The 23,079-nt window shown below is 48.9% G+C and overlaps 1 protein-coding gene across 1 annotated transcript in view; it reads right to left on the reverse strand.

Annotated features, from left to right (window-relative positions):
* Window positions 1-7,274: 7,274 nt before the first annotated feature.
* LOC138250271 (rho-related BTB domain-containing protein 2-like) overlaps window positions 7,275-23,079 on the reverse strand; it is a 384,850-nt gene continuing 369,045 nt past the window's right edge. The window contains exon 10 of the mRNA XM_069205010.1: window positions 7,275-13,509. Within this exon, the coding sequence (XP_069061111.1) occupies window positions 13,328-13,509 (182 nt within the window). The 3' untranslated portion in view covers window positions 7,275-13,327. The remainder of the gene's footprint in view (window positions 13,510-23,079) is intronic.

Raw genomic sequence — 23,079 nt, forward strand, 5'->3', positions numbered from 1 at the left:
TGAAGACTAGAGACCTTTGATCTCCACCTCTTCTAGATAGCCATCCCAACCAAGAAGTGACATATCAGTCACCACTGTCAGCTCCAGGTGGGGGAAGGAGAGTGGTCTGCCACTGCAGATCTTTGCAGTCTTTTCTGAAATCTGAACATGGTCGGAGATATCTCCTTGATGTTGGGCCCACTGAGACTTCAGATCCCACTGCAGAGCCCACATATGCAACCTGGTGTGCTCGACCAACAGGAGGCCATCATTCCCAGCAGCCTCAGAGTTGACTTAGCTGATATCCAGAACCAAGACTGAAACACCAGAATCAATGTCCTGGACTCTCCTTTCCAGAACTGTGTCCAGAAGGGCTCAGATGAAAGTGAGTGTCTGCAGAGGAGTCAGGTATGAATTTGGCACATTGATAGTGCACGCAAACCATGACAGGAGGTTTGCTGTACTTCACTCAGGAATGGAAGCCGTCACCACCTGGATGAGAGAAAACTGCCTCAAGCTTAACTCCGACAAAACGGAGCTCATCATCTTCCGAAACGCCACCTCAGCTTAAGATGACTCCTGATGGCCCACATCCCTCAGCGCCCCCCTGCGCTGACCGAGCACGCCCGCAAGTTAGGAATCATCCTCGACTCCTCCCTATCCATGACCCGCCAGGTAAACTCAGTAGCCTCCTTCTGCTGGCACACGCTGCGCAAACTTTGCAAGATCTTCAGATGGATCCCAGCAGACTGTCGCAGGACAGTCACCCACGCCTTAGTCACTAGCAAGCTTGACTACGGCAACGCCCTCTACGCCGGCACCTCAACTAGGAACATCAAAAAACTTCAACTCATCCAGAACGCCGCCGTCAGACTCATCCTGGACCTCCCACGCCGAGAACACATCTCCCAACACCGGAGGACCCTCCACTGGTTACCGGTCGAGAAGCGAACCACCTTCAGACTTCTCACCTACACGTACAAGGCCATACACAACGCAGGACCAGCCTACCTGAGCCCCTGCGTTTCCTTCCACACCCCCACCAGATCCCTCCGCTCCACCCAGATGGCCCTGGCCACTGTCCCTCACATCCGCAAAACCATTGCCGGAGAATGAGCTTTCACCTACACTGCAGCAAAGAGCTGGAACAACCCCCCACTGCACCTCAGACAAATCACATCGCTCACCATCTTAAGGAAGAACCTAAAGACGGGGCTCTTTGAAAGAGGTGCCCCCCCCGCCTCCGCCCAGGCGCCTTGAGACCCTCACAGGTGAGTAGCCGCGCTTTCCGAATATTGATAGATTGATTGAGTGCTGTAAAATGTGGTTTCTTGAGTACTGCTTGGACCAGCCCGTCTTGAACAGCCAGTTGTCGAGGTAGGGGAAGACTGGCACCCCTGACCGCTGAAGGTGGTAATCAGACAGCCATCACGTTCGAGAACAACTGAGTGGCACTGTGAGACCAAAGAGGAGCAGAGCAAACTGAAAATGCTCCTGTCCCACCGTAAACTGCAGATAGTGCAGAAGGGCCTGCAAAACAGGTGTATGGAAACAGGCGCCCTGCAAATCCAACACCACTTCTGGCCTCCAGAGATTGGATTAGCTGGCAGTATTGTGCGCCTCTGCACGACGAAATGCGACGAAAAGTACAGTACGGATGATGCGGCTGGCAAGGTGGGGCAGACAAGCCCAATGAGCTTTCCATGGTGCTGCTCTACTTGAACTGCTCAAGAGAGGAGTCTACCAAACAGGCGAGTTGCGTCGAACAGCATGCATATGAGGGGCAACTCAACATCGCCTGAAAAAATGGAAGCCCGTAGCCAAGCGTGGCAGCAAATAGTGACACCAGTGGCCTGCCCAGTGGAATCAGTGGTGTTGAAGCTACAATGAATTGTGAACTTGGCCATGTCACTGGGCCAGGAGAGGCCAACGGTCTTCAGGGACCACTAGGAGGACTTGGGTCACCATTTCCCAAAAGGTGTGGGAACACTGATCGAAGCACTAGGCTGGTGGATAAGAAAACTCATTTTCTGAATGTCTCCACCTGTTCTGACTCCCAATCTGAGGGAGTAGTAGGGAACGTGTTTGGGTTAGTCTGATGTCTGCACCACCATGCTTTCAGGGGAGGGGAGCTGAGATAATAACGCAGGGATGCCTGGGGACGGGCAGTGGCTTCATGCAATATGTCAGTTGACTGGGTAGCCAGAGCAAGGTTTTGCCGATGCCCCCTAACAAAGTCTCTGTAATGGTTTTGTTAAAAGGCAAGAGGGGCTCAGTGGATGTTTGCTAAGGCTGAAGGATCTCTATAAGAACATCAGTCATGACCTCCAATGTGGGTGTCTGGAGATGAAGAACTTCGGCCAAGCTATACATTACCATGGCGTATGAAGCACTCTCTTCAGCGGCAGGACCAGGGGGTGAGAGGAGCTCCGACTCAGGGGAGGTATCAAGGACACTGGCCTCTTGCAGGTCATCATATCAATTCTACTTGGGTTAAGTTCGCCTACCCAATCTTAATCATTGTCCGAGTCAGACTATGGCACCCGAAGTGGAGTAGGGGCTGGAGTCAGAGGTGGTCTCGTAGGAGGTGCCGATGATCCAGCTGGAGCTTGAGGGCGAACCCACCTGCAGTAATACGGATGGAGAATCTCTTGGCTCCTTCAGGCCCACAGGCACACCACAGGAAGTTCATAAGGATCGAAGGAGTCAGAGAGTGGTCTTGTGGAACTCTTTGATCTGTTTAGGAGTAGCAGACAGCCCCAGAACATCAGGATGTGCCGGAACAAGTTGCAGGATCACTTCCATAGTTGAATGGCTTTGGGAGAGAGATCCTTGACCCTAGGGTAGGTCGCTCCCCCGCCGCTGAGGCTCCACCTGCACTCCACCTCTGCGCTTGCCTCTAAGCTGCCAGTTTTTCCCTTGGTGCCTTACCTGCTCTCTCCTGCCTTTTTCTCTCCTTGATCTCTCGCCCTCTTTTCCTCTTCTCTCCTTGATCTCTCGCTCTTTTTGCCTTTCTCTCCTTGATCTCTCGCTCTTTTTGCCTTTTTCTCTCCTTGATCTCTCGCCCTCTTTTCCTCTTCTCTCCTTGATCTCTCGCTCTTTTTGCCTTTCTCTCCTTGATCTCTCGCTCTTTTTGCCTTTCTCTTTGCCTTTTTCTCTCCTTGATCTCTCGCCCTCTTTTCCTCTTCTCTCCTTGATCTCTCGTTCTTTTTGCCTTTCTCTTTGCCTTTTCTCTCCTTGATCTCTCGCTCTCTTTGCCTTTTTTCTCCTTTTCCTGTAGCCCCTGCTGCCTTCCTCGCTTTTGGCCCATTTTCCTCCGGTTGCCTTTCCCTCCTGTTTTTCCGCTCTCCCGCCTTCCCGCCCTCCCGCTTCCCCGCCACTGCCCCCATGCGGCCCCACCCCCCCCTGCTCCCATTCATTGGCCCCCTCCCACCTCCCAGCTAACTCCTCCTCCCCCTCCTTCCGTCTTATGGCGGCCGTTGGCGCGCCGAAGGTGCACCAAAGGCAAGCCCGTCTGCGCCCGTCCGCGCCTGGACCGTGCCCAGCGCCAGAACCCCTGGCCCCCAGCGCTCCCAAACCCCCCAGCTCAGCTACGACGCCGCGTCCCTCCACGCACTCAACCCTGGACGCACCACCACCTGCTTCCAAGCCAGCCCCAGACGCACCCAGGGACCCTTCACCTGCCAAACCTGCAAGTATACCTTCCACCGCGACGACAATCCGTCCACTAGCCCACGCCCCAACAACCACCTCAAGTGCATCCTCCTTAACGCACGCTCCGTCCAGAGACACGCCATTGAACTATGGGACCTCCTGGACTCTACCGCACCCGACGTCGCCTTCATCACAGAAACCACCAGGAAAGACCGCACCAACCAAACCGGAGAAGGAATCGCCATCATCTACAAAAGCTCCATCAACGTCACCACCTCCACCGAAGATACTCCCCTCGCTGCCGAACACATGCACTTCCAGATCCACACCGACCCCAGGACCACCCTCAGAGGCACCCTCGTCTACCGGCCCCCTGGCCCACGCGCCCCATTCAGCGAATCCATCACTGACTTCATCACCCCGCACGCCCTAGCCTCGCCTGACTACATCCTCCTCGGGGACCTGAAATTCCATCTGGAGAAGAACAACGACCCCAACACCGCCACCTTGCTCGACAACCTTGCCAACCTCGGACTCAAGCAACTGGTGAACACCCCCACCCACACCGCCGGCCACACACTCGACCCCATCTTCTCCGCCAGCAACCACGTAGCCTTCAACTACTCCTCCGAGATACACTGGACCGACCACAGATGTGTACACTTCACCTTCAGACGCAAGACCCACCACCTTTGCACGCAAATAATCTCCTGCAGACCCTGGAACAAAATCTCTACAGAACAGCTACTTTCCACTCTCAACCACAACCAACCCGCCATCACCCCCGATGTCAACAACACAGCCCTCCGCCTCACACAGTGGATCACCAACTGCGCCGACAACCTCGCCCCCCTCAGAAACCTCCCGAGACAGACCGACAGGAAGCTCCCTTGGTTCACTGACGCCCTCAAAGAAACCAAGAAAACCTGCCGCACCCTCGAAAAGACCTGGCGCAAAGATCACACCGCAGAGAACATGTTAGCCCTCAAAACCGCCACCCGCAAACACCACCAACTGATCCGCTCCACCAAAAGGGCATCCTTCAAAGAGAGACTCGACAAGAACACCCACAACAGCAAAGAACTCTTCAACATCGTCAAAGAGCTCTCCAATCCCAACGCCAACACGCCCTTACAAGACCTCTGCAACTCCCTCGCCACTTTCTTCCATCGAAAGATCACCGACCTACACGACAGCTTCGGACCCCAAATCCCGCCGACCACCACTGAACTCACAGCCCCCACCATCACCCTCAACGCTTGGACCCCCATCGGCCCCAAAAAGACAAGAACCACCATGAACACCATCCACTCCGGCGCCCCATCGGACCTATGCCCCCATCACATCTTCAACAAAGTCGACGCCATCATCGCCCCCTATCTCCAGAGCATCATCAACAGCTCGCTCGCCACTGCCACCTTCCCCGAGAGCTGGAAATACACAGAAGTCAACGCGCTCCTGAAGAAACCTACAGCGGACCCCAACGACCTAAAGAATTTCCGCCCCATCTCGCTCCTCCCCTTCCCGGCCAAGGTCATTGAGAAAGCCGTCAACAAGCAACTGACCAACTTCCTCGAAGACAACAACCTGCTCGACCCCTCCAAGTCGGGCTTTAGGGCCAACCACAGCACGGAAACCGCCCTCATCGCAGTCACCGACAACATCAGAACCCTGATGGACAACGGTGAAACAGCCGCCCTCATCCTCCTTGACCTCTCGGCCGCCTTCGACACCGTCTGCCACCGCACCCTAATAGCCCGCCTCCGCTCCACTGGTATACAAGGACAGGCCCTGAACTGGATCATCTCGTTCCTCTCGGACCGAACTCAGAGAGTCTACCTCCCGCCCTTTCGCTCAGAACCCACCGAGATCATCTGCGGCATCACACAAGGCTCCTCACTCAGCCCCACCCTCTTCAACGTCTACATGAGCCCCCTCGCCAACATCGCCCGCAAACACAACATCAACATCATCTCCTACGCCGACGACACCCAGCTGATACTCTCCCTCACCAAAGACCCAGCCACCGCCAAAGCCAACCTGCAGGATGGAATGAAAGACGTCGCACAATGGATGAAGCTCAGCCGCCTGAAACTGAACTCTGACAAAACGGAGGTCATCATCCTCGGTAACTCCCCATCCGCCTGGGACGACTCATGGTGGCCCACGGCCCTGGGCACCACACCCACCCCCTCAGACCACGCACGCAACCTCGGATTCATCCTGGGCCTCCTCCTCACCATGACCAAGCAAGTCAACGCCGTCTCATCCTCCTGCTTCCTCACCCTCCGCATGCTCCGGAAGATCTTCCGCGGGATCCCCGCCGACACAAGAAAGACTGTTACCCACGCCCTCGTCACAAGCCGCCTGGACTACGGGAACACCCTATACGCAGGAACCACCGCAAAACTTCCGAAACGTCTTCAGCGCATTCAAAACGCCTCTGCACGCCTCATCCTCGACGTACCCCGCCACAACCACATATCCGCCCACCTGAAACACCTGCACTGGCTCCCCGTCAACGAAAGGATCACCTTCAGGCTCCTCACCCACGCACACAAAGCCCTCCACAATAAGGGCCCCGAATACCTCAACAGTCGCCTCGCCTTCTACACTCCCACCCGTCATTATCGCTCTACCAGCCTCGCCCTCACCACCGTCCCTCGCATCTGCAGAACCACCGCCGGAGGCAAATCCTTCACCTACCTGGCCGCCAAGACATGGAACTCCCTTCCTGTCCACCTCAGGACTACCCAGGACCACCTCGCCTTTAGGAAGCACCTCAAGACCTGGCTCTTCGAGCAGCAGTAACCCCCCCATTCCCCCCCCCAGCGCCTTGAGACCCTCACGGGTGAGTAGCGCGCTCTATAAATGCTTGATTGATTGATCAAGATCTAGGGCATCCCGTGCCTTCTGAGGACAGTGTGAGTGGTGGGAAGGGGCCAAGTCCCACTTAGATTTCTTGTGTTTTTACTTCGACGTATCCAAAGACTTTGATTGAGACTAAGACCACCCTCTGGGACGACTTCTGGATCTCAAACAGTGCCAGAACCAAACCTTTGACATGGACTAGTCTGGTCGCCGAGTCTTCCGGTGCTTGGCAATATGTAGTTTCACCTTACAGTCTTGTATGGCGCAGCCACAAAGTTAAGGCTTGACCTAAGGCAGGTCTGAGGAGGTTTTATCACAGACATTTGTTTGATACAGTACTTACAGGGCTTAAAATCTGTCATTTTGGGAAGTGACATGTCATTGCACACTGTAAAGAAATAAATAAAAAATAAACCTCAGTTGAGATAAGGAGCTCAAACAGACGAGAAGTAGCTCTGTATCTGTGTCTCCTGGTGGGGAAAGAAAGGAAGTGATGTCAGCATGCAGGAGTGGCCCCACTCCAGGGTCCGCACATCCTTTGCAGAACAGCATCAGTGTGGACCCCGCACTGCCTAACCCATAGAGAGGTGCTGCTGAAAAGTTTATGGATCCAGTCCGACACCTGGGGAATATTCAAAAGGCGAAGAACCTCTAGGTAGAAGTCTCTTTCAGAAATACTTGAACCAAAAGAAGCTATTTCCAAAGACTTCTCTTCTACGGCTTATTGTGCCCCTCAAGAACTTCACAAGCAAAACACAGGGAGTCATAAACCACATTACAAAATATGTTTATTAAAGGTTAGATGGTGAAATACTGAAGGGTGATTGTTTTACACATAATACATTTGACTTTGTTACAGGTCACAGTGGTTTTGAAATGTTTCATACAAACAGGGTTTCAGAACCTGATTGCAAGAAGCCCTTAAGTTTATAAAGTGAATTGGTTTAGTCTGCTGTTGTAAGTAAAGGTTGTGCATGGTAAGGACCCAAAAGAGCACGCTATAAAAGTGTAAAAACTGCAGTTTACCGTCGCACCCGCCCCACATACGTACAAACACACATACGTCACTGTCACCACATGGCACATGCCGCATTAGAAAGGACAGTGGAGGCATGTCTAGAGTGGTGCACTAAGGGAATCTGAGGTACAAAGAAGCACCTGGACCATTGGATGCCCCAATCGCTCCGCCTCTCCCAGCGGGGGCAATGTCGGTCCTCTCTCCCTGCTCATTAGAACAAGGGGGACTTTCAGCCACTTTGCCTCCTGCAGCCTTCAGAGGCATCTTGCGTAAATATATAGATGTTGCAAGACCCCTTAAGATGTCCTCAAAAAACAGACATGCCGTAACATTTCAGAAGAACTCCCCAACAAGATTGTAAACTTGACATGTCTGTCATGAAGAAGAATAAAAAACACATCCAAGTTGAAAGACAAGGACAGGACAAAAGGTCTCCCTTAATGTTTGGAGCTGCATGGGGCTGCTGGGTTTTAATCGCTAGGGCTTATACACTGAGCTGCAGATGCGTTTCGGCTGACTCGGCACTGAGCACCTTTGTGCCTGCAACAGGAGTTTCTGTCTCAGTTCAAGATCTACATCACGCCCTGATGCCATCGAAAACTACATTTCTAAAAGATGCTCCGCATCCAAGGCACGAGGGAGGAAACATCAGTTATAGAGCAAGAGGGTAAGGATGCAAACTGGGAGAGAGGTAGCTGACAGCATGGATCTGGAAAGGGGAGGGTGTCTTTCACAGGAAGCAAGTGCTCCACGATGGACAAGCAACTAGACGACTGACCTGGAGATCTTTAACCATAATCTCCTTTTTTCAATCCTAAACGAGCTTTGTTCTTTTAGCACTGTGAGATCTCATCTCACCATTGCAAGACTGAGGCCTTTTCTGCTACACAATGTGGCATTGTCTCATGGAGAAAATCAGGATATGGACAGCCCTGCCGGGCTGTCTCACGCTAAGGAAGGTTTCCTTTTCAAATCTGCACTTTCTACAGTTTTCAAATTCTCATTTTAGTGTGGCTTTTAAATGGATTTTGGGAGAAATACATCAAACTGATAACACGTTTTGTATAGAAATGACAACCAAACCCTAAACTGCCATTTTAATTTCGGTGCTTGAGTAAAAATTGGATTGAATTCATGTTTGATGATAATTCTTTGGTATATGTTTTGAGTTGTTTAAAGTTTGATGGCATGCATGGTCACGGCAGGAGGAGGGAAGAGTTCTCTCTCAGCACCCATCCCTGATTTCGTAGGCATCGCAGTCTGTTTGCTTTGCAGTACTGCACCTGAATTACAAATATCAACCCAACATTTGCGCAGGTGGGGTGTGGTCGATTTTGAGGAGAAGAGCTTTGGTGTGTCTTGGGTTGTTTGAAGACCAATATTCCTTAGGGAGGAGAGAGGAGAGCACACAGCTATGATGAGAGAGAAACTGAAGCTTGGCCTTACTTTGTGCTGCCAACTAGGGTGCACAGCAAGGCAACAGCTCTAAAACTCTCAACAGCGCACAATCGTAGTGAACGGTTGGAGCATCAAACCCAGCAGCAGTGGATCAATACAGCAGCCAAGCAGAGGTCCATCTGGTGAAGAGAGTAAAGGGGGCCAACGCTGGTGAAACTGCAGACCTGAAGCGCTCCTTCAGCCTACCACAGTAGGACACTTCCTTCTGGTGGAAATGAATGTGCATCATGGAAACAATTTCATTATGAGTCAGATAAATTCAGTTTGATCAGGAGGTGTTTACTGTGATGTAAAAAGGACCGATAAAGCGCGCGGCTCCTTGAGAGAGTTTTCCGGCGCTACACGGTGAGTCAAGGAAAACAGGCTATCGAGATTACTGTGAAACCAGCCAAGTCTTTAGTTTTGTCTTAAAGACAACTTCATCCTGTTCCTGCCGCAGATTCCGAGGAAGTTTACTCCAGCCCTGAGAGGCTAGGAATGTAAAAGAGCGACCTCCAGCCTGGTAAAGCGAACTCTCGGGATCCCTGCCAGAGAGACAGTAAAAGCCCATAACCCCTACTTGGGCAAGGGTAAGAAATCCTAGAAGTTAAGTATTCAGGACCTGAGAGATGTAGACCGGTAACATTAATAGAAAGGACTTGAAGAGAATCCGTTTTCCGCGGGGAGACAATGTAGACTGCGTAAATGCATGGAAACGTCTTCTCGTCTAGGAAGGCCAAAGCCACGCTGGCCGCAGCCTTCTGCGCCGTCTGCAGCTTGTATGAGAGATACGTGGGCAGACCTGCACGGAGAGCACGGGCATCATCAAGTCTGGGCATAACCAGCGCCCATAACACTGTGATTCTAGCTGGAACAGATAACAAATGCAAGAATTGTTTTGCCATCCGCAGAATACCAAAACAAACACCAACCAAAGAGAGAAACTGATTGTGAAAAAACAGTTTGTTGTCAACTTTAATCCCCAGCTTTATGCCTAAGAGACTGCTGCCTTTGCATCGGGTGACGGCACCCCAGCGGGCCAATGAACATCTAAGTTAAGAGTAAAATTGTTCCAGAAACTGAGGCCCTCTGTCTTTTCAGTATCACACTTCAATTGACTAAGAGTCATCACTGAAAGACAATCGACAGACAAGGTTGAATACCGCTTTGTTCCATGGGCTATCTTTTGCAGAAAGTGAACACAATCTGGGTGTCATTTGCGTATGAAATAATGTTAACCCCAAATGATTCCACCCCCTTACCCAGGAGGGACATATAGATATTGAAGAAAGAGAGCCTAAGCACAGAGCCCTGAGGAACTCCTATTGAAACCCTCCAGATTTCAGAGTATGGAGGTAAACATATGGCTTGGCTCCTGTCCTCCAGAAAGGATTTCAGCCACATCCAGGCACTGTCCTTGATTCCAATCTCCTGAAATCTGGCATGTGGAGCCCTATTGGATGCAGTCAATAGGTCCACCAATGACAGAACACCTCTGCCGCCCGCATCAATAGGTGCTTTTGTAGTTCCCGATAACTCCAGCAAATCAGTCTGTGCACTGTATCCTGGCTTGAAGCCCGATTAACTAGAATTGGTCTCTAAAGAGGTGGAGATCTGGCGATGAATCAGGTTTTCCAAAATCTTGGAAGGCACAAGAAGAAGGGAGACAGGTCTGTAATTCCCTGGAATAAGTTTAAACATGATCTTAAATTCTAAGAAGTGAAAGAAAGCTGGGTAACCCTGTTCTCCCTGTCAGTCTTAGGTACTGTAATTGTCAGAAAGAGTTACGAAGTGAGGACTAGAGAATGGTGTGACCCCGGAGTCCAAATGACTACAGTATATTAGAAACAACTACTTAAAGTGAAAGACAGCCCATGCTCCAAACGGAAGCCTCCATGGACTGTGAAGGTCAGAATAAACTCCAAAGAGAAGCACCCAGAAACCAAGTACATTCAACAGCATGCAATCTGGGAAATGCAATTCATCAAATCCTGGCCAAGAAATCTACTTCATTGAATCCACAATCCAAACACAAAAACCACAGGCTGAGCCAATCCAAGTCAAACCAACAACCCACAACAAGCAGATCCCTTCCAAAACATCAAGAGATCCCTCAGTGCAATCTGAGCATACAAAATAAACCCCAGCAGAGGCACCCCCAAACTTTATGCGGTTCCTTAATGCTATCGGAGCCCCCTAGCATTAAACCAGCAGGGTAAGTCTCAGCAGACCCCATTCTAAACCTCAAGAGATATGCCTCAGAGGTCTAGAATCACAGAGACCTGCCTAATGAACTGGGAACAGGGAGACACAGTGTCTGAGCCTACAAATCAAGTCAGCATGTCTCCTGAAATGTGGAACAGGAACAAACAGCTAGCAACTTCGGAATCTAGAACCACAAGTAAACCAGCTTCAGAATCTAAAATCAGTGGAGCAACACCTTTTGAAATTAGGCCCAACAAGTTTTTTTTCATGCGGGCCCTAACCAAGATCCACCAGGAATATAAAGCACAATTCCAAATAAACAGAACATGTAGAGAAATAATCCCAAAATCCCATGCACCCAGAAACCAAAGGCTTCTTAAACTTAATCTCTGTACAACTGTACCCCCCTTCATCCCAATTAAAAGAATTGTGTATGTTCACAGCCACCTCTGTTCTCTTGACCCAGGACCAGCCAACAACACCTACATAAATGCAGAATCCCAAGCAGACGTCGTACTACGTGGTGCAGGGCAACACAATCCCCTTCCTCAGCAGCTCCAGAGGGTTCTGCAAGTGGCTCAGTTAGCTCCTTCTTTGTCTAAAACGCAAGCAGGAAACAGAAACTTAAGTGATCACACACCTTGGTACCAGACCCTAGGACCCAGAGTGCCACAAGTGCTTCTGACCCCTTGGCGTAGGCTCAATGTGAATGTCCAAGCCCTGTCTCCATCTCCAGAACCCTGTACAGCAGCACCTTAGATAGCTTCTCATGAGAGAGAGGCCTCGGGCACTTACCCCTAGCGCCAATCTGCCAAGACCCATTCAAAGCTGATCTAGGCCCTATGACCTTGCGGGATCACTCAGCACACGTGTTAAACTCAAACGACTGGAGATCCCGCGCTCCTGGGTGATTTGAAGAAGAACGGGGAAGAAACAGATCAGTGAGGACCCTTCCCGCTTACTGTCCACCTGCTGAAAAGGCACTGTGAGGTCAAGAAGGAATTAAAGCGGAGGAGCCAGGGTTAGTTTTGTAAACTTGAAACTGGAGGACATTACTGTAAACCTCGGATAGATACAAGGATTGGGTAGTTAAGGATTGCCTTGCGAAAGGTGCAGGCAGTGAGTGGCTCAAATGACGCCCACAAGCATCCCCAGCGCACTCATATCACACTCAAGGAATGCATTCATCTGCTGTGGGGCCCCTGCAGTGGTACATGTCTGCATTTTGGCATTTTGATAAGAGAGCCCCCTCCGATAGCTAACATGGAAAGAGCGCTCATGCTACAAGTAACGTGTGTGATGTGTAGAGCTAGCGACGCAGCACTCTGCAATGCCCGTCTACCAGGCTCAGAGCGCAAACTCAACCTTCACATTCCTCAGAGTCCTTTTACGTCACGAGAAAGGGTTCACTCAACACTGGTAAGTGTCCCCTTCCCTAGGAGGAAATGTAGCAAACTGGACAAGAGCCCCTGCCTGTGTAAAACGTGGGAGCCATCTTGGAAAGGGCAGGCGACCCTTCGAAATGCAGGGCTATGGATAGAGGACAGCCATTCTGTCCACCCATCTTCACATTGTGCTTTCCGTGGATTAAACATAGTGATGCGAGCCATAATGCTATTAACGTGAAGCAAATGGGGCTCATACCGCCCCCATCAGCCAGTTAAATTGTTAGCATGCTTTAACTGGAAGCCTCCAAGCAGCCCTTCCTGCAAAGAAACGCTGGTCAGGTCTTGTTCCTGTATACTGTGGTGGTAGGTTGAAACCACAGACATCCTGCTAACAAGGCAGGGGTATCTAGCCAATCGGCGAGCAACGCTCTCACCATCATCCAGCCAGTTTCCAACTCTAACATCACACTAGCGAGAGGAAACTCTGGGTGTCAGGATCGACTCCTCGGCAAATTCGTATACTTCAAAACAAGGTAGTGTGAAATCACTTCCAAACCTTCACCACTAACTGCAAGTGCAGCCATGTTACTTAGCCAACTGTTGGCATGGTGAATCTCTGCCGTCGGCCCAGAAATTCCGCCACCCTTTGTACTGTGACCGATCCAGGTCGGCGAAGGCACAAACAACTCTCAACGCAGAAAAAGCCAAAGCTGAACATCAATTTATCTCCTCATTCAGGCAATCTTCTGCTGCATCCGCCCGCTATGATCCACGCTCAAGACACGTGGGGCGAGGAGGATGATGACGGCCTCCAGAAGCACCACTTGCTCTTGTTGTGTTGCTTGTGCAGGATTGCCTCCTCCCGCTCGCGCTCCTTCTTGGAGCGCAGGTAGCGGTCCTCCTCCTTCAGGTACCAGACAGGAGGCCAGCGGTACTTCTCGAAGTGACTTTTGTTTTCTGTAACGGGGAACACAAATTGGCAGCGGTTAGCAGAGGGAGTCTAACAGGAAAACCAGCAAAGCGTACACCAATGGTTCCCAACCTGTGGCCCAGGGACCCCTGGGGGTCCGCGACTGCTTGGAAAATGAAATAATAATAAAAGATTAAGAAAGGGTATATAAATGGAAAAAAAAAGTAAATCTGAACATTTTAGAATGCTCTATGAATGTGAAGGAATTTAAAACTGGAGGTAAAAACTAAGTTAATGTCCTCATTTTGATTCGTGGGAGCAGTGCAAGTGCATCAAACAGGGTGTAGTACGGGCGACTAGTGGCCTCGATTGAAGTTAGAAAAGGTCCAACCGTCCCATTAAAATTTAGATTAAATTTTTTTTTCTTTTGGGAATAAAATACATGATTGAATATTTTGTGTATTTGTTTGATAAATGCTTGTTTCTGTATTTTTTTGTGAATAGCTCTACTGTTCAAATCAACGTAAATGCTTAGGCCGGGGTCTCCGGCTTCAAGTAATGACTCCGTGGGGGTCCCCTGATTCCAACAGTGATTCATTGGGGGTCTCTGGGTTCCAGTAATGATTAAGTGGGGGTCCACAGGACTCAAAAGGTTGGGAACCACTGGAGTACTCCAAACACAATGACCACCACCATCTTCTGAAAATGCTATTTGCGGCTGCAGCATCCTTCCAAGACTGCACTTGTTACATAATGCGCTGAAAGGAGAGTAGCTACTCGAGGTCGTCAAGATGGAGAACTCATGCGTAAGAGCAGAGCCAGGAGGCACAAACACTAGCCAATGCAACTAAAGTCATGCTCCAAGGCTGCCTCGCACCCCCACACATTTAATTGTGCAGAACACGCTCTCTCCCGCTCTCCCCCTCCTTCAGTCTTGTAGTTTTCTTTTTATTTATCGATCTTGCACTCATTTTCTCGTTCTGCCCCACTCCGTTTCAGACTGGATCCCTCCCTTACTTTCTATCTGTATCTCTCTTCCCATCTTTCTCTGTCTATTCTCTCTCTGGTCCCTTTTCTTTCCTTTTTATCTCCTCCTCCTATGCATCAGTAAGTTGTAAAAAAAAAACAAAAAAAACATTGCTTATCGTGTAAGCATGAATTCTTAGTGTGTAGTGCTGTAGATTCACATGCTCTGCAAACTCCTGCTATTGAGTGTTTGGCTTGGATGTTTGCAAATTGTTTTTCTTCAAACAAGTGTTTTGAGTCACGAGATAGGAGGTAACTCCTTCCTTCGATGTCAATCCTCATGGGCACCGATTCCATGTTAAACTACTTCTCGCACACTGGGAAAAAGTAGCATGTCGTGGTGAGAGAACACAGTATGACACAAATTAGTATTGTAAGAGAGAGTTTAATTAGGAAAGAGAAGAGGTCTGTGATCAGAGCCGTAAGCTTCCGGGGAGGAGGGTGGCTGCATGTGAATCTGCAGCACTACACAGTACACACAGATGCTTACTAGGTAAATAATATTTTCAGTTCGTAGCCTGTGTTGCTGTAGATACATGTGCTCTGCATCAACTGCGAAGCAGTCCCTTCCACAAGCAGTGGCAGGCGTGTGGACAATATAGATTCCTGAAATAAGGTCCTTGGGACAATCTGGCCAACTATAGTTTATTGCCTAGCCTGAATATCCACGTAAGAAAATAAGTTACTTACCTGTAACTGTAGTTCTCCAGTATTGGAATCTTTCATAGATTCACATGCTTGAATCATTCCCCGTCCTCGAGATGGGAGTCCCCGGTACAATTTACACAAGTAATGTCAAAATATATTAACAGAGAAAAAAAAGGCCCTAGGCCTCTTCAATTTAACATTCTATCAGAGTCATTTTGTGAAAAGGACCAAACCTAAGCCTCCACCAATCAGGCGACAGCACCCTTCAGAACCCTCCTGAGAGAAGCTCCAGCACCTCAGATTTTCCAAGCACAAGTGCGTACAATATAGTAAACAGAGAAAGAAAGAAAGAAAGAAAGAAAGAAAGAAAGAAAGAAAGAAAGAAAGAAAGAAAGAAAGAAAGAAAGAAAGAAGGAGGTGAAGTGAGCTTCTCCGGGGAGGCGGGCGGGCCGCATGTGAATCTATGAAAGATTCCAATACTGGAGAACTACAGTTACAGGTAAGTAACTTATTTTCTTACTCCAGTATTGGAACTTTCATAGATTCACATGCTTGGATCAGAGTAGAGAGCAGTAGTTATGCACATTGCAATATGACAACATCTTTAATGGAAAAACACTTTAATACACAAAACCTTATCATCCTCCTGCATATACATGCAATTATAAAGGTATATATCTACATATATATATATATATATATATATATATATATATATATATATATATATATATATATATATACAGATACATGACGAAATACCAAGAGGCACAGCACAAAATTATTTTAAGACACTACTGTAACATGACTGTTCTCTTCAAAACCGACCACTTATGTGTTTGTCATAATGTTCTCTTGCTTTTGTATACCATTTTCTTTCTTTCTTTTTTTTTTTTTTTAAATATAAACAATGTGCATACCTGTTCTAGGATGGAGGGATGTAAGAAAGATGGCTCACCTTCACCTGAAGAGATTCCTGAGAACTGCCTGGCCCACTGCTACCTCTCCCTGAGATAGAGATTCCAAGCAGTAGTGCTTCGTGAAAGTATGACAGCTCTTCCATGTTGCTGCCCTACAAATGTCTTGTAGTGGAACTCCGGCGAACAGTGCTGCTGACGATGAGACTGCCCTCGTGGAGTGAGCATGTACAGGTGAGTGCAGAGGTTTGCCCGCTGCTTGATGGCAGAAACGAATGGCTGAGGCGATCCACCTGGAAATACTTTGCTTGGATAGTGGGTAACCTTTTCTAGGAGCACTGTATGCTACGAATAACTGATTAGAGAGTCGAAAAGATTTAGTCCTGTCCAAATAAAATTGAACGCATCTTTTAACGTCTAAGGAGTGTAATGCCCTCTCAGCCGGAGTAGATGGATAAGGAAAAAAAGATTTGAAGACTAAAGGTTCGTTTATGTGAAAGTCTGAAGGAACCTTTGGAATAAAATGCGGGTTAGTGCGCATTAGCAGTCTGTCGTGTTTAAGCTGCAGGAATGGCTCGTGGATGGAAAGCGCTTGCACCTCGCTGACCCGCCTAGCTGATGTAAGAGCTACCAATAAGGCAACCTTCCATGACAAGAACTTGAGGGAAGCACGATGGATCGGCTCAAACGGATGCTTCATCAGTTGTGCTAAGACAATATTCAAATTCCACGAAGGAGGTGGTGGTCTAAAAGGAGGGTAAACTCTGAAAAGCCCCTTCAAAAATCTCTTAATCAGCCGAGAAGAGAAGAGTGAGGGTGTATCATCTGAACGTCTGTATGCAGCCATAGCTGTTAAGTGAACTTTAATGGATGAGTGTGCTAGGCCAGATTGAGTTAGCTGCAATAGATATGGTAGTATTTCCTCGGGTGGTGAGACTAGTGGGTCAATCTGTCGCTGATGACACCAGGCACAGAATCTTTTCCACTTACACTGATACGTTTTGTTAGTGCTATCCGCTCTGGCTTTCAACAAAATATCCCTGCAGTCCTGCAGGATATTCAAATGTGTGAACTCTCTGGGTGAGGAGCCAGGCTGATAAACGCATTGACTGCGGATCGGGGTGCAAACCTGGCCGTTGTTCATTGTTAGTAATTGAGGTGATGGCTCCAGCGGAATATGAGGCTTGATTGACAGAAGGAGAAGTTCCGCGAACCAATGTTGACGCGGCCAGTACGGAGCTATCAGTATCAGAGTGCACGGCTCTGTTTTCATCTTCGTGAGGACCCCTGGGATCAACGGAATGGGAGGAAAGGCGTAAGCAAAGATGTCTGACCAGACTATTGAAAACGCATTCCCCCAAGATCCCTTCTGGTGATGCCAACTTGCGAAGAACCGGCATTTGGCGTTGTCTTTGTTCGCAAACAGGTCTACCGTTGGTGTTCCCCACAGGGAAAAAATATGGTTCAGTACTGTCTGGTGTAACTCCCACTCGTGGCAGTCCGATTTCTGCCTGCTGAGTGCCTCTGCTGCCTTGTTGTTTATTCCAGGCAAATGCACCGCTGATAGTGTGATGTTTTGCTGCGAGGCCCAGTTCCAGATTGCTTGGGCTTCCCTGGAGAGAGTGAGAGATATTGTGCCTCCTTGTTTGTTGAGATAGTGCATCGTAGTGGTGTTGTCCGTCCTTATTACCACTTGCGATCCTGAGATCTTGGGAAGAAACGCTTGTAAGGCCAGGTGCACTGCCCTGAGCTCCAGCCAATTGATATGCATTGATGCCAGATGCGGTGGCCATTTGCCACTTATTTTCAGATCCTGTAACACCGCTCCCCAGCCTTCCAGTGAGGCGTCCGTTGTTATGGTCCACGGGGCTGGCTGTTGTAGAAACGAAAGGCCGATTGATAGATGATGCCTTTGAGACCACCATCTCAGAGCTCTGAGCATTATCGGAAGTATTTGTATCTGGTCCTCGAAAGAGCCTGATACTTGGAGCCATTGACGATTTAGTTGCTCTTGTAAGGGGCGCATCTTTAGCCGATACAGAGGGACCAGAGGTATGCATGAAGACATCATGCCCAACAGCGACCTGAACAGACGGACAGTAACCTTTCCTCTTCTCTGTATGGAGTTTACTAGAGTCAGTAATCTTTGTTGCCTCTCTAACGTGGGACATGCAATGGTGGATTCTGTGTTCAGTCTTGCTCCTAGGAAGGTAATATTGCGTGCTGGTAGAGGGTTGGACTTCTCCCAGTTGACGGTGAATTCGAGATTGGTTAGTAAGGAAACGCACTTTTTTGTTGACTTGTGCGTTCCAGCGTAAGTCTTTGCCTTTATCAACCAATCGTCTAAGTATGGAAAAACCTGGTGCTTTCTCCTTCTGAGAAAGGCTGCGACTGGTGCTAGACATTTGGTAAATATTCTTGGGGCCGATTTCAGTCCGAAGGGAAGGACACGGTATTGATAATGGGTCCCGGCTACGGTGAATCTCAAGTATTTTCTGTGGGCAGGGTGGATGGGTATGTCGAAATATGCGTCTTTCAGGTCTAGTGAAGACATGAAATCTCCCTGATTGAGGCGCAGGAGGACGTCTTGCAAACTGATCATCCGGAACTATTGCTTTTTTAAGTAGACATTTAGTTCCCTTAAATCGAGGATCGATCTCCAATCCTTCCACTTTTTCCGAATGAGGAAGAACCTGGAATAAAATCCTGTTCCTCGTTGGGCCCGAGGCACCTTCTCTATAGCTCCTTTGAGAAGCATCTTGTCGATCTCCTTTCTGAGTTGTTGAGGGTATCTTGAAGGAGTCCTGAGGGGGGGTTGGAGGGAGGTATCTGGATAAATTCTAAAGTATGGCCCCGTTTCACTAATTGTAGGACCCACTTGTCTGAAGTAATGGTTTGCCATTGATTGAGGAATAAAGATATCCTCCCGCCCAGAGTGACAGGGGGAGGACTGGACATAGCCGGAGCCTTGAAAACATCAGGTTCTACGAGCCGAATCTTTGGCCGGACGGGTTGAACGTCCACGGCCGCCAGATCTACTATAGGCTGGTTGCGGCGGCTGCCTTTGCGAGTAGTATGGACGATATTGCTGTGAAGAGGATGGATAGGTGGAATACCTGTGTTGTTGATATCCCCCTCTGTATGAGGGTTGGCCACGCCCTCTAGGACGAAAGGACAACTTTCGATATTGTAGGGTCCTTAATGACCTTGCTGTGTCCGTTTTGATGGATTGTAGGGCTTCATCGACATGTTTCCCAAATAGCGCCTGGCCATCAAAGGGTAAGTCCAAGATTTTATTTTGAACCTCTGGGCGAAACGAGGTGGCTTTAAGCCAGCCTTGCCTTCTGAGCACAGCTGCACCGGCGAGTTGTCTAAAAGCAGTGGTCGCTATATCCATTGCACAGTCTATAAGCTCTGCAGACGTGCGTTGACCCTCTTGTATCGTTTTATTTGCCTCTGATCTTGCATCTTCCGGCAGTTGAATAATATAAGGTGCAATGTCCGCCCAAAGCTGTCTGTCGAATCTAGCCAGAATAGCTAAAGAGTTGGCAGCTCTAACTACTAGGCTAGCCATAGAAGAAAATCTTTTCCCTATGTTATCTAGCCGTCTACCCTCCTTGTCTGGGGGTGTGGAAATCGGGGCAGAAGGATTCTTCGATCTTTGTACTGCCTGAGCTACCACTGAATCCGGAGGAGGATGTCCCGTTAAGCATGTTGGTGCATCGTCAGGTGCCTTGTATCTTTTATCCAGACGCGGCAGCACTGCCGTAACTGTAGCCGGATTATTCATGACCTTAAGGCCTTCTTCCCACAGGTAGTTAACCATCGGGATAGAGCGCACAGACTTCTGAAAGGGCTCCTTAAAATCGTACAGGAAACAGTCTGTTTGCTTAGTAGGCAATGGTAAGGCAAAACGTTTGGCTGCTCTCTCCAGAAGATTGTGAAACCCTCCAATGTCTTCTGGTGGGGATTCCACCTTCGATTGAGAAGGAGAAGGAGGAGCAGGGATGATGTATTCGTCCCACTCTGAGTGAGTGTCCATGAGCTCCCCTTCTTCCTGATCCCCTTCTGAGATGTCGGTATCATGAGGAATCGTCATGTCCGGAGTGGCCACATTCGTGAGATGTAAGGACGTCGGCCTCTGGTGCAGAGTAGAAACACCAGAAATAGGCGATGGAGGAGGTTGTTCTCCTTGAGGAGGAAATCTTCTGTTGTAATCAACTAACATCGCTTTGAGGTCAGTTAGTAGGGAGGAAGGAATAAACGCTCCCTGTTGGTATTGTTGTTGATCTGAGTAAAGCTGGGGGTCATAAACCTCTTCATAGTCCTCTTCTTCCTGGTACTTTACATTCAGTTGGGATGGACTGTGGGCTGTTCCAAATGGCCCCTCGTCATCAGAGTCTTCGTCTCCCTCCAAAAGATGTACTGGCACAAGGGAGGACACCTTACTAGGTGATGTATGGGTTGGCGTCAGCTTTTCCACACTTTTCAGATGTTTTTCCCTCATCGACGGTGTCGTCGACGATGTATAAATAGACTTCGTCATGGACGGTGTCGTAGCCGCTGGACGCACAGTGATTTTAACAGAAAAAAGTCTCGCCGACGAGTCTACCGTCGACGACGGTAGGGCTGACACTGACATCAGCGCCGTCGACGATGACGATGTATAGACGGTCGTCGACGCTGATGTCGTCGCTGCAGTTCTCGTCGACGATGTCGCCGGCGGAGCCGTCGACGGTGTAAACCCAGAAGTAGATGTCATCGCCGGAAAGGCAGTCACCGACGGTACCGTCGACGGTAAATCCGTCGACGAACCCTTTTTTCCAGTCACAGAGGATGGCTTCTTGAAAGGCACAGATGGTGGAACAGATGAAGACTTCCTGTGCCTCTCTGAACTGGAAGAATGGCTTTTCCCCTCTTTTCTGGAAACTTTCTTTGGGGAAGAAGATGGGCTGCGACCCTTATAAGACCCTGAAGTAGTCTTTTTGAGGGCTTTCCTTGAGAGTTGTGAGGGAGATCTGGAGCGTGATCTCGCCCTTTTTGATGATCTCTTAGATGTTGATGATTCCTCACTCTCAGAATCAGAAACTGGGTCCTTTCTATGTTTTAGTTTCTGCAGCCATATTAAAAATCTGCCTTCCCTGTCTTTTAAAGTTTTAGAAGAAAAAGTACTGCAAATCTTGCGGTCTTTAGCTGAATGATCTGGGTACAGGCAGTAAATGCAGTCTTGGTGAGGATCTTCAGAATTAAGCCTTTTCTTTCCACAAGTCTTGCAGTCTCTGAAGAGACCCTTCTTCTCCTTGTCAGACATGGTTGAAAAATAACTGACAAATCAAGTTAAATCAGTTTCTCTGAGAGAAAATAGTTGAATAAAGGTGTGAAGACAGAGCTGAGCTCTGAGGAGACTCCCTAGCACGACGTGCGGTAGAAAATCTGAGGTGCTAGAGCTTCTCTCAGGAGGGTTCTGAAGGGTGCTGTCGCCTGATTGGTGGAGGCTTAGGTTTGGTCCTTTTCACAAAATGACTCTGATAGACTGTTAAATTGAAGAGGCCTAGGGCCTTTTTTCTCTGTTAATATATTTTGACATTACTTGTGTAAATTGTACCGGGGACTCCCATCTCGAGGACGGGGAATGATTCAAGCGTGTGCATCTATGAAAGTTCCAATACTGGAGTAATAGTGGTTAGTTGACGTGTGTGAGGTTGACCACATAGCGTCTTTACATATGTCAGCTAGGGGAATATTTTCCAGGAAGGCCATTGTTGCGTCCTTCTCTCCGTGTAGAATGTGCCCCTGGGTGTTACGGAAAGTTCTGCTGGCTTCATAACTTCCAGTCTAGATACACTTGACCAACCATCTAGCAGTGCCAGCCTTACAGCTGGGGGGGGCTCTCATGAGGTTTTCCAAAGACTACAAATAGCTGGTCTGTTTTACGAAAAGACGTAGTATGGTCAAGAGCATGTTTAACATCTAGGGTGTGGTGAGTTCTCTCTGCAACCTAGTCTAATTGAGAAAGACGATTGGGGGCTCTACTGCTTGGTTAAGTTGGAATCGGTAACCGACCTTAGGGCCAAACTTTGGGTTGATTCTCAGTATTCTTGTGAATCTGAATGAAGGGTTCTCTCGGGCTTGCAACTCACTTATGCATCTTAGGCCATCTTCCAGGAGAGGTTCCAGAGGGGGTGAGAGTCTAATGGCTCAAAAGGTGACACACAAGTCTAATGAGGACTATGTTAAGATTCCACAGTGGGGCACTGGGTGCATCAGGAGGAGTGACCCTTTTGAGATCTTCCAAGAAGGCTTTAACCAAGGTATGTAGAAGACAGAGGACTGTAAGCTGCTATGGCTGCTAGGTGGAGCTGTATGGAGATAATGGGTAGACCTGACTTGGATAACTAACCTGCAGTCCAGGATAATATCCTGGACAGCAGGTTTTAATTGAACCATGTGTTTGGGGAGGCAGTAATGGACAAATTATTCCCACGTTGCAGGCTTGTGTGGTTGGTTGCCAAGATTCTCATAGATATCCATGCCCTCCCGCGAAACATGAACGCAAGCATACGCTAGGACCTCAGGTGCTGAATCACTAGATTGAACTGTTTGGGGCCTGGGTGTCTGAACTCTCCCTGGTTCTTAGTGAGATGGTCTGGCCTGTTGGGGGAGTTTCTCTTGTGGAGAGATTGACATCTTTAGGAGTGCTGAGTACTAGGACTACCTGGCCCAGGTGGGGGGCAACGAGGATGAGGGTTTGAGAACTTTGTTGCATCTTCACACACCACAAAGCAAAGGAGAGCAAGAGGTGGAAACGTGAAAGCAAAGATCCTAATGAGTTCATCCGCAGTGCACTGCCCATGGACTGTGGTTGTGGGTACCTGGAGGCACGGCTTGGGCGTTTTTTGCTCTCGGGGTGTTGAAGAAGTTCATGTGTGGAGTGCCCCTAAGTGTAGAAGTAGTGGAGCAACAGCTGTGGGTGGAGTTCTCACTAGTGCACTTGTTGATGAGTTCTGCTTAGCAGGCCTACAAGGT

The sequence above is a fragment of the Pleurodeles waltl genome, chromosome 1_1 (genome assembly GCF_031143425.1).
Source record: "Pleurodeles waltl isolate 20211129_DDA chromosome 1_1, aPleWal1.hap1.20221129, whole genome shotgun sequence".
Lineage (NCBI taxonomy): Eukaryota > Metazoa > Chordata > Amphibia > Caudata > Salamandridae > Pleurodeles > Pleurodeles waltl.